The sequence below is a fragment of the Lytechinus variegatus genome, chromosome 7 (assembly GCF_018143015.1).
Source record: "Lytechinus variegatus isolate NC3 chromosome 7, Lvar_3.0, whole genome shotgun sequence".
Classification (NCBI taxonomy): Eukaryota; Metazoa; Echinodermata; class Echinoidea; order Temnopleuroida; family Toxopneustidae; genus Lytechinus; species Lytechinus variegatus.
In genome coordinates, this window is record NC_054746.1 from 5,694,746 (window position 1) to 5,706,869 (window position 12,124).

At 35.8% G+C, this 12,124-nt stretch overlaps 1 protein-coding gene across 1 annotated transcript in view; it reads left to right on the forward strand.

Annotated features, from left to right (window-relative positions):
- LOC121418286 (WD repeat and HMG-box DNA-binding protein 1-like) overlaps window positions 1-12,124 on the forward strand; it is a 50,514-nt gene that overhangs the window by 22,906 nt on the left and 15,484 nt on the right. The window contains exons 12-20 of the mRNA XM_041612066.1: window positions 751-935; window positions 2,151-2,232; window positions 2,668-2,833; window positions 3,751-3,868; window positions 6,483-6,588; window positions 7,244-7,420; window positions 8,690-8,794; window positions 9,485-9,693; window positions 10,592-10,728. Of these exons, the coding sequence (XP_041468000.1) occupies window positions 751-935; window positions 2,151-2,232; window positions 2,668-2,833; window positions 3,751-3,868; window positions 6,483-6,588; window positions 7,244-7,420; window positions 8,690-8,794; window positions 9,485-9,693; window positions 10,592-10,728 (1,285 nt within the window). The remainder of the gene's footprint in view (window positions 1-750; window positions 936-2,150; window positions 2,233-2,667; window positions 2,834-3,750; window positions 3,869-6,482; window positions 6,589-7,243; window positions 7,421-8,689; window positions 8,795-9,484; window positions 9,694-10,591; window positions 10,729-12,124) is intronic.

Consider the following 12,124-nt stretch of genomic DNA (forward strand, 5'->3'; position numbering starts at 1 on the left):
ATCTTAACACCAGCCCAACTATCAATCGCTAAGCTTTATGTTATGATCAATCTTAAACACCAGCCCAACTATCAATCGTTAAGCTTTATGTTGTGATCAATCTTAAACACCAGCCCAACTATCAATTGCTAAGCTTTATGTTATGATCAATCTTAAACACCAGCCCAACTATCAATCGCTAAGCTTTATGTTATGATCAATCTTAAACACCAGCCCAACTATCAATCGCTAAGCTTTATGTTATGATCAATCTTAAACACCAGCCCAACTGCTAAACTTTGTGTTATGGGACCCTGTTACTTGTTTGTTTTCTTGAAAAGTAAAGGGAAGCAAATTTTATTTATTTTGTTGTTGGTGTTGTTCAACAACAACTTACATTCAAACGTACAGAAATAGAATTCTTGTTGAATTATTATTTTTTGTTGTTCACACTTATAGAAATGGACTTCTGTTGGATTTTTTTTCCAAATTACAGAGATAGAATTCGTAAGGACTATTTTTTTTCTTCATCTAAACTTATAGAAATTGATTTCTTTCATAATTATGTATTTTTTATGGTTCAAACTTACCGAAATGAATCTGTTGGCATTGTTAATTCATTTTTGGTTCAAAATTACAGACTTTAATTCTGTTAGAATTATTTTGTTGTTCAAACTCACAAAAATTCAATTCTGTCGGATTTTTTTTTCAACTTACAAAAATGCATAATTTCTTATAGAACTTTCTATTTATTGTTGTTCAAACGTACAGAAATGGAATTCTGTTGGAATCATCCGTTGCTATGACACCGATGATGAAAGCTCCATTGACGTAGAGTTCCATGATACGGCTGTCCATCACTCTCTCCACTTCGACAACCAAAATAACTACACCATGGCTGATCTTTCCACTGAAGCCGTCCTGCTTGCTTCTGAGAGCAATCTAGAAAATCCAAGGTAGTCTTTCCTTCAATCATGCCTATACCAGGAATGTCACTTTCCAGATTTAAGTCTGAATTTAGACATTCATCATATTTTCGACCATATAAAGCACCTTTTTCATCTAGGAAACGGGCTGAGGAGGGGAAGGGGGAGGCAAAAAAAAAATGTGTGCAAAAATGAACATCTGATTGTGATTTTTTCACGGTCAGCCCCCCCCCCCCACTTTCAAAACCGTTCTGCTGCCCCTGGGAAAGGGGTCATAGTACACAAAATTCCATCAAAAATGTCATTCATAACACCCCTCACACTCCCCCTCCTGCTTGCCCCCCCCCCTCCCGTGTTTGAGGAATATGCACTTTATATTCAGACTAATAATTGGTGTCATATTTTTTTTACTTCAAATTATGTACATGTATAATGCATCTTGTCTACTTTTTTTTTAGGAAAGTAGACCTATAGAGCCATCTCAAGTCCTCAACTACTCGTACCTGGCCAGGTTCCTGACCCATAATGCTAGTGTAGTCTAATAATATACACCCTCTTGGATGATAACATGCTAACTAACTACTCAATTCATTTATACCGCAATAATTATCTTACCAAGTAGCAAAACAATTACTTTTCCTCTCAAAACATATTAGTTTCTCTATACAAATACAATTATAGGTCAATTTACTCTCTTTGGTATTAGTAGATATCTGAAAACGTATATTTCAGAAAGACTATGTCAGTGAGAGACAACACACAGTTCACTCCCCCTCTAAGTATTTAGAAAATATTTTCAATATTAAGATAAATTCCAGTTCTGGTAATGATCTCAAAATTACTTTTTACAAATCCAATATAATGACCACCCAAGTGTCTGTTTGTATGAATAAAAAATATGTGCCAAAGGATTCTGGAAGAAATTGTGTAATTGCTGAGAAATAAGCAAAATAAGCGCGGATTCGGTCACTTACGTCGGGTCTTTATTCCAGCAATAATAATACACTTGTCCCATGTGTGCCTATCTGTGTTGGCGATCTTCAGTGTGATCGTATTTCAGCTTAGATTTTATGATTTCACAGAGGTCAGTTTATGTAACTGTACCAGATCTAGATCCACCATGATGAAGTCATATTTAACCTTGGTTTTACAGACTTTCTCACAAAATTAGTGTTTTACTGCAACTACTATCATTTAGCTTTAAAGTTCTTGATTTATTTGTGTTTTTCCATTATTTTGATTCAGTCTGTTGATGTGTCACCACTTTGTTTCTTGGGATAACCAGAAAGAATGGTCAACGTCCTTACCTAAAGGAGAAAATGTCAAGGTGGGTGTAAAACGTTACTATGGGCTGACATTGTGATGGGTTGAGGCTACCACGGCATTTGCTCTTACAACAATTGCTCTCAAGACATTTGCTCTCAAGACATTTGCTCATACGAAATTTAGTCATATGATATTTGCTCTGATGACCATTGTTCTTACAACAGCTGCTTTTACGATGACAGCTCTTACAGCATTTGCTCTTACGACAATTGCTCTTACGACACTTGCCCTTACGCCTTTGCTCTTGGGACAATTGCTCTTAGGACAATTGTTTTTACGACAATTACTCATCTGCTGATTTCTCTGAAGATAATACCATGAGGGTTAGAGTTCCGTGCTTAATTCACAATTCATTAAATACATACATGTATATGCAAATTATAAACAAAGTTCCAATATTTTCATTTTCTTGCTTGATTTATTTGTTGTTTATTAGGTTTTAGGACTTGGAAAAGGATGGGTAGGTGTCGGAACCGACAAGCGGCTGGTGAGGTTATATAGCACCAGCGGTAATCAGCATGGTGTCTTCTCTATACCAGGACCTATTATCTCTATGGCTGGATATGGAAAGAAGTTATTGGTTGCCTATCATGCAGGAGTTGGTAAATAAATAAAATGGTATTGTACATCACACAGGGGAAAACATGAAATATCATGGTATAACTAACGTAGGAAAATATGGAATATCTTATTATAACCAGAAAGAGAAGATGTGGAATATCTATTATTATTACCCACAAGAGAAGATATGGAACATCTTATTATAATCCAAAGTGGAAGCCATGGAATGTCATGTTATAACCAACAAATGAAAATATGGATTATCTTAATATAAATAGAAAGAGAAGACATGGAATATGTAATATCATTACCCACAAGAGAAGATATGGAACATCTTATACCGATAATCCAAAATGGAAGACATGGAATATCATGTTATAACCAACAAATAAAACTATGGATTATCTTATCATAACCAGAAAGAGAAGATGTGGAATATCATGTTATAACCAACAAAGGAAAATATGGATTATCTGGTTGTAACCAGAAAGAGAATACATGGAACATCTTATATTACAATGCACAAGAGAAGATATATTATAATCCAAAATGGAAGACATGGAATATCACAACCAACAAAGGAAAATGTGGAATCTCTTAATATAACCAGAAGAGAGGACATTGAATATCTTATTATACCCCACAAGAGAAGATATGCAATATCATGAAATAACCAACAAAGAAAGACATGGAATATTGTATAACCCACTGATGACTATCGATATCATCTCACAACCCATAGGGTTTAGAGTAAAAGAAGTAAATTATTTTTCTCAAGATCACAAAAGATCTTTTCACCCATCTACCTCAAACTTGGCAACTTACTCAGATCTGCCAAGGGCAAAGACATTGATTTTGTCTGTGTGACGTCCAGGGTCTACTTCATTGTAATCTTCTGCTAATGTTTTTGTCGTTTCTGTAATTTGCAAAATTATTATTTTTTCTTCTTGATATCAAGGTGTCCCCGGCGATCAGTGCATCGGAGTGAAGCTGTTGACTGTGTTTAAAAAGACTCCTGAGCTAGAGTTTGATGGACGGTTACCGATGAGTCCCAAGACTGTTTTATCATGGATTGGGTAAGGAACTGTACATCGGTTTATTTCCAATTCCTCTGATGCAAATTCGTCCAGTTGCCAACTCGTCTACTATCATTTGGTCTACCATCAGTTTGTCCACTATCGACATGGTCTAATTGCCATTTCATCCACTCATCATTTGGTCTAATAACCAGTTGGTCCAATAACCACTTAGTCCATTTGCCATTTGGTCTAATGATTGGTCTTTTGATTGTGCAAAATGAATGAAATTGAATTGGATATTTAGACCAACTGGTTATGAGACAAAATGGTCATAGATGAAATGGTGATTAGACAAAGTGATGATTGGACCATATGGTTATTGGACCAAATGGTTGTTAGACGAAATGTTGATGGATGGAATGGCATTAGACTAAATGAAAGTAGACCATGTGGTGAGTGGATGAGTTGGCAGTTTATAGTACCCTTTACATTGCCCATGCTGTAGGTGTCTACCAGAGGCATTGGTGGCATTCCCATAGCCATAGTTTAGTTACACCTGGGTTAACTTATTCCACACTTTTATGGAATGCTAGTTGTCAACTCATTCACTAATTAAGAATCATTCTTATCCTGCTCCAAGAAATTGTCAAAGAATTAATTGAGTTGTGAAAAGGTGAATAGGAAAATACAACAATATTATGAATTTTAATCATTAACTTGATGTGTTGGCACAGTTGGTAGAGCGTCCTCTCAAAACCGGGAGGTCATTGGTTCAAACCCGGCCGCGTCAGACCAAAAGATGGGAGGTGCTGCTACCCTGTTCAGCGTTCAACAATTAAAGGGATAGAGCCTCATTGATCTGGCGCTGCACAGTGGCTGCCGGGCCCATGATCAATTGGGCAAAACAAATTTTCGGAGTATTTCATTCCTGGTGTCTATTTCGAACAATAAATTCTTTGAAAAAAAAATTATAAGTGCCATGAATATGGAAGAAATATCAGGGAGCCTAGCATTCCATGGAAGAGTGGTTTAAAATAAGCCTGTTTGTAGTTCCACTCTGTGCATGATCAGAGGAAGGTTCTTGGTACTAAAGTGACTTGGTGGTTTAAATTTTAATGAGATAAGCACCAGCTTTGATGTCTTGATTATTCATGTATTCTTTTGAATTTCGTTTTTCATTTACATCCACAAAAAACAACAATGCATCCATGAAGGACTGGTATTTCACAGTTTGCCAAGTACATTGTGCGCCTTCTCTAATGTGCATTCAAAGTAGAAATGCAACAAATACCCTCAAAGAGTGTTGATTGGTGTACTATCCTACAGTAGTCACATGGTCTATTCAATTCCTTCATCCTGCTATGTGAGGCATGCTAACATAATATCTTGATTTGAAAGCTGCCTATCACAATTAAAGAAATATAAGGTTCTTTGACCAAAATTGTCCTTGAAGTAACTCCGAACTGGTCTATTCTAGTTTAAACTATTGTTCAACCTCGGTTTAATTATCAGAACACCACCCATTATGTTTTGGGGTCATCTGTCCACACTGTTTTTTTTATTTTCCTTCAAACTTGCAGGAGCCCGGTGGCAAATGTCTCCCTCAAACCTCTGCGATTTCCTTAGAAAGTAATTGAAAAAGCCTGGTGGGCTCCCTTAGAAAAAAAATTAAAGGTCAGGCCCTGACTTGACTCTTGTATGTGAGAGTCACAATAAACGGTCTGATTAGGTTTGGTTTGAAGCTAATGAGGTCAAAGGTCAATTAGGTCATTACTGGTTTGTGCACACACAATAATGACCTGTTCTTTCAATTAAGTGAAGAGCTGTACAGATTACTGCATTAAATGCAAGTATGGGAAAGATGATGTGGTTAGATTTTGTGTCACAAGGTCATAAGTCACCAAGGTCATCATAATGCAAGAAACTGGCTCGTTCTAGCAATAGCCATAAAATGTGCATGGATTTCTCATAATTCCATGACTGCTTCTCATGAGACATTACCAGAATCTGTCTATATTTCTTCCTTTTCTCATGAAACATTTTCATTTTAAGCCAGATAGTTATTGGCAGGCTTTTTGTTACCGTCGTTTGATGCTGCACTGGATTATAAAAAATTTTGATATAACAAGTTGACTCTTCATTGTTTTGTGCAATGAAAATGTAATTGTAGGATTCATTCAGTATAATTTTGGCTTTTTGTTTCTCAAGGTTTAAAGGTATTGTTTAACTTTGTGAGCAGCCGATGTAAAAAATTCTCAAACTAAGATGAAACATGTGTTCAAGTGCATGTATTAGAACTAATAAACCCTGAAAACAACCATTATTGAGAATGAAAAGCGAAAACTACAGGGCAAACCCCAATTTTGTAAATAGGCGTCTTATAGACTCCTAAATAGTACACATAAGTGTATGGGATGAAATTAAGATGGTGTTTCCGGTCACTTTATATTTCAATTTTTGACGCACTAAATAATTATTTTTGAATGCAATTTTTTCTGGGCTTCATTTTTGTAACATGTCACATACACAGAGGACAAGTGTGACCTTCTAGCTCAGATTTTTAAAAAGTCAAACCAATGTTAACCAATCACTTTAAGGCATGATTGTAGAATTAACTGTGATATTGATTGATTAAGTTGATGAATTTACCGGTATATGTTTTGATTCTTAGTTTCACTGCTGAAGGGACTGCAGCCACGGCTGACTCGGGAGGGGTTGTTCAACTCTTTAATCGTAAGCTGACCTCTTGGACCCCAGTAGCACACACCAAAAATCATGTAAGCTTCCTGATAACATTCCCAATTAGATTAGATGTTTATTCTTTCAAAGTGTTGTTCTTAGACCTAACAAATGTCAGGTTATATTGACCCATCTGAAAGATGAAGAATCTTTAACTCTAAATATCCCTAGATATGGTGATTTTTTTTTCAATGAAACAGTTTGATGCAAGAAAATATGGTTGACATATTCCTACACATATTGACTAATTTTTTAGTCAAATTGATCTGTTAAGTCAATCATTAAGGAGCTCATATTAGGTTTTAAAATAGTCACTTTTCAAAGAGATGTTTTATTGCCACGCTCCTCCATGATTACTAGATTACCTCTATTTTTTCAACGAAATTTGACCACAGTTTTCGGTGAGTAAAATCTAGGTTTTTGTTTCAATTCAATCGAGATGGATTTCGCATTTCAAGAGCTGCATGAGCATCCAGATATTTCTCTAAGGGTGTGATTAACTCACACAAAGAATACAAGATTTAGGATTAGGACAACTCTGTCTTAACACTTAAGAATTCATCAAATTTAACATAAGTAATTTCTAGCAATGACCATTAGGATTTTTAATGTCAACAAAGTTGCATTTAATGTACTGCATGCATGATGCAATGTATCGACAACTTTCTTATTTTCTTGTCCTTGATTTGGCAGACGAAGGGTCATTCTGACAGCTACTGGATTGTGGGAGTTCATGAGAAACAGCAGCAGATCCGATGTATCTTATGTAAAGGAACTCCGTTCCCTCCAACTCTACCTCGTCCAACGGTGTCCATCCTCCCGCTTCAGCTTCCCCTCTGTGAGCTGGATACAGAGAAAGGTCAAATGGAGGTCAGTTCATACTCTTCCTCACCTTATTGAATTTAAATGCCCTTTGTGGAAACGATCAATAAAAATAACATTGAGTGTGAAGAGAATCCAATAAAATGACCACCTAAGTGTCTTTGTATGTGTAGATGGGAAATATTTGACAAATGATTGAGGTAGAAACGCTGTAATTATTAATGATATTGTTTTTTGGCGTAACCTTGCCTGGAAGGCGAGAAGCGAACTGAATCACTATGACCCGCAGGTCTCCTCCCGATATACATGTAACTGACTAGCGGATTGCAGGTGGACCAATACACTGGGGTTTCCCCTAATACAAAGAGTGCATTGGGTTCTTAACGTGAAAAAGTGGTGACTCTCCTCTACACGGGGCCTCCATTTAATGTCCTATTCGAGGGACGGTGTGTTTTCCACTGTAACATAGCCTGCTTAGAAATGTGGATTAGAATGTCTTGAAAGAAGACGAAAAAGACTGTGTTTGGAGTTTGCTAAATCTCTTTTAAAAAACCCTCACTGTAATAACTGGCTACCAAAAAGGAAAAATGTCTCAATCTCATTAAGGAGTGTTCCAAACTTTGCTCAGTTAAAATGCAAAACAGATCGCTTTAGAAAAAGTGCAATACCATATTTCATTGACTTACTAAATTCTAAATAATTTTTTCTTTTCATATCTTGAAATCAACTCAAATGTTTGCCATTGTTTTAGTCTCCATTTCAATCCAATTGATATTTGAATTTTTAATTGTCTAATATTCCTCACTTTTTAATATTGTATTTCCTTTATGTTCTATTTTATTATATTTAATTAATTTTTATGTACACTTGCTCTTTGAAATTTATTATCTTTGTACATTGTAAATTGTAATTGTTTGCTTTTATCCGTGACTTGTGAACGTTTTATTGTAAACATGTTAATTTCAGCCTTCTGGCTTTGTAACATGTATTGTTTTTTATACGAAATAAACCATGATTGAATTGAATTGAATTGAATGGACAAAATAAGCATGACATGCCAGCCGCAACAAATTGAAACAAGATCCATTTTCAATTGGGCCCTTGCATTCTTAACTTGTATTTTGTTTTTATACACTGTATATTCACGTCGATATTGGTTCAATGAAATGAGCTTGAACATATGCTCCTCCTTTCTTTCACTACCATCTATCTTTAAATCTAATAACTTGGACTTTTTGTACCGTGCATTTCTAAATACCAACTTTCGAAAATATTCATGAACCTTCACCATAATGATTATTTCTCTTTTTTTTTCAGGAAGCTTACTGGAGACTGAATTTGTTGAGCCAGGATCTTGACGATGAAATGGCTAAAGCAAAGATGGAGAGAGAACAGCAAGATAATCTCATGAAGTTATTCGCTGTAAGTTTTCCATTTTCTGCTCCATCAGTTGGAGTTTAGACCAATATACGTCTCTATGGTCCATAGACAGATATAACAGATTAATACCATATTTCTGTATTGTATGAAGTGGAAAGGATAATATTTTTGGAAGAGTTTGTATTCTTCCAAATATGGTCCATGAGCGACAAATCCGGTTAACACAAAACTTAGTACTTGACAATCAAATGTAGCTCCGGAAATCAAATTCATCTTGATTTTCAACCGATTAGAAGTATGTTTGTTGAATTTACTCTTAATTTTTTTACTTGTTTTCAAAAGCAACACTTTGTCCAACTGGAAAATGCCTGCCAGAAAATTGATAATAATTCCAATATTAGGCGCTTAGAAACAGAATGTAATAAACGCTATATAAATGTAACTTATCATTATTATCATCATCATCATCATTATCATCGTCATAGTCAGTACCATCATCATCATTACTGTCATCATAATTATCATCATCAAAGTTGTTGTCATCATTATCATCATCATCATCATCAGTAGTAGTAGTAGTAGTAGTAGTAATAATAATAGTAGTATTTAAAAATGTCTACAGAGGTCAAAGGTCAGCTGAAATCCTTAACACTGCAAAATGTTGTTAGCCTTGTAAATACCAGATCTACATTGGAGCTATGAATTTGCTATCCCACTTCTCTTCGTATGTAGCTTGCATGCCGTTCCGAGAGAGAGTTTCGCGCTTATGAAGTTTGTGGCTTGATGACATCGCATCAAAGTGTCAGCTTGGCTATCAAGTATGCCAGTAGATCACGTCGTATGGCTTTAGCACAGAAACTCAGTGAGATGGCCAGTCGATTAATGGATGAGGAAGAAGAAGAGGAGGAAGAGGAAGAAGAATTCATTCAACATACCAGAGTGTAAGCAAAACTGTTCCTTCACAAATGATGATGGTGATGATGATGATGATGGTGGTGGTGATGATGATGATGATGATGATAATGGTGATGATGATGAAGGTGGTGGTGATGATGAAGATAATGATGATGCTGATGGTGATGGTGATGATGATGATGATGACGAAGGTGATGATGATGATGGTGATGGTGATGATGGTGATGATGATGATGAAGGTGATGATGATGATGGTGATGATGTTTATGATGATGCTGATGGTGATGATGGTGATGATGAAGATGATGATGATGAAGGTGATTATGATGATAATTATGATCGAGGTGATGATGAAGGTGATGAAGATTATGATAATTATGATGGAGGCGATGATGGTGATGACGATGAATGATGATGTTGATGACAATGATTATGATGATGATTAAGTACAGATTTAAAAATGGCGTAAACTTTGGAGCATTTTACCTGACAATAAAGCCACCTTTTGTAAATGCACCTTTTATGTCTAGTCGATTTCTTTATTTCATTTGTTTATTTCTGTGTTGTTGTTTGTTTTCTTTCATGTCTTGCTATTATAGCAAGCTGAAGCAAATTTCTTTGTATGTTTCAAAGACAAAATGAAATATATTTAATTATTTATCTGGAGACTAGTGAACATTTTTATTTATCAAATCATGGAAATGATTAATTGAAAGTGTTTAAAGACGTATAGGAAGCATGATGCTCTTTATGAAACAGGTAATTAACAGATATCTGATTAAAACAATATATGAAACTGTACACATAAGCAAAATAACTTTCTGCCGATTCAACAGTAACATTTGATACTAAATCAACTTTAAAGATTGATATCATTTGTACTAATGTATGATGAATGTGTTTGATATCCTTTGCACTAAGCAGTCATCCAAGAAATCAGTTGAGATCTGGTCACCAGTCTAATGAGATGAATGGTGATAGGAGTGATGAAGAAACAGAGATGAGAGAAGACGAGGAAGAAATGGAAACTGTCCCCACATTGAATCTTAATACCAAACATGGTGAGTGATATTATTTGTCTTTGGGTTTTTTGTCTCACCTGCGAAGCAAAGTGAGACTATAGGCGCCGCTTTTCCGACGGCGACGGCGGTGGCGGCGGCGTCAACATCAAATCTTAACCTGAGGTTAAAGTTTTGAAATGACGTCATAACTTAAAAAGTATATGGACCTGGTTAATAAAACTTGGCCATAAGGTTAATCAAGTATTACTGAACATCCTATTAGAGTTTCATGTCACATGACCAAGGTCAAAGGTCATTTAGGGTCAATAAACTTAGACCATGTTGGAGGAATCAACATCGAAATCTTAACCCGAGGTTAAGTTTTTGAAATGTCATCATAACTTAGAAAATATATGGACCTAGTTCATGAAACTTGGACATAAGGTTAATCAAGTATCACTGAACATCCTACATGAGGTTCATGTCACATGACCAAGGTCAAAGGTCATTTAGGGTCAATGAACTTTGGCCAAATTGGGGATATCTGTTGATTTCCCCTCATAACTTTGAAAGTTTATGGATCTGATTCATGAAACTTGGACATAATAGTAATCAAGCATCACTGAAAATTTTGTGCAAGTTTGAGGTCTCATGATTAAGGTCAAAGGTCATTTAGGGTCAATGAACTTTGGCCGAATCGGGGGTATCTGTTGAATTACCATCATAACTTTGAAAGTTTATTGGTCTAGTTCATTAAACTTGGACATTAGAGTAATCAAGTATCACTGAACATCCTGTGCGCGTTTCAGGTCACATGGCCAAGGTCAAAGGTCAATGAACTTTGGCCGAATTGGGTGTATCTGTTGAATTACCATCATAACTTTGAAAGTTTATGGATCTGATTCATGAAACTTGTACATAAGAGTAATCAAGTATCACTGAACATCCTGTTCGAGTTTCAGGTCACATGATCAAGGTCAAAGGTCATGTAAGGTCAATGAACTTTGGCCATGTTGGGGTTTTTTGTTGAATAACCATCATATCTCTGTAAGTTTATTGGTCTAGTTCATAAAAAGTGGACATAAGAGTAACCATGCATCACTGAACATCTTGTGCGAGTTAGAGTAGTATTCAAAGTCAGCAATGCTGCTATATTGAACCGCGTGATGCAGGTGAGACGGCCAGAGGCATTCCACTTGTTTAACACATGTGGCACTATGCTGTGTGATTTTTTTTTCAAAGATAAATTCCAGTTGTAATGATTTCAAAATGAGTTCGAACGGAATCCAATGAAATGACCACCAAAGTGTCTGTTTGTATAAATAAAAAATATGTGCCAAAAGATTCTGGAAGAAATTGTTTAGTTGCTGAGAAAATAAGTTATTAAACTTTTGCCCTCAGCATAAAAAATTTTCAGAGGGCAATGCAAGCTTTGGGATGTCTATGTCCAGATTAT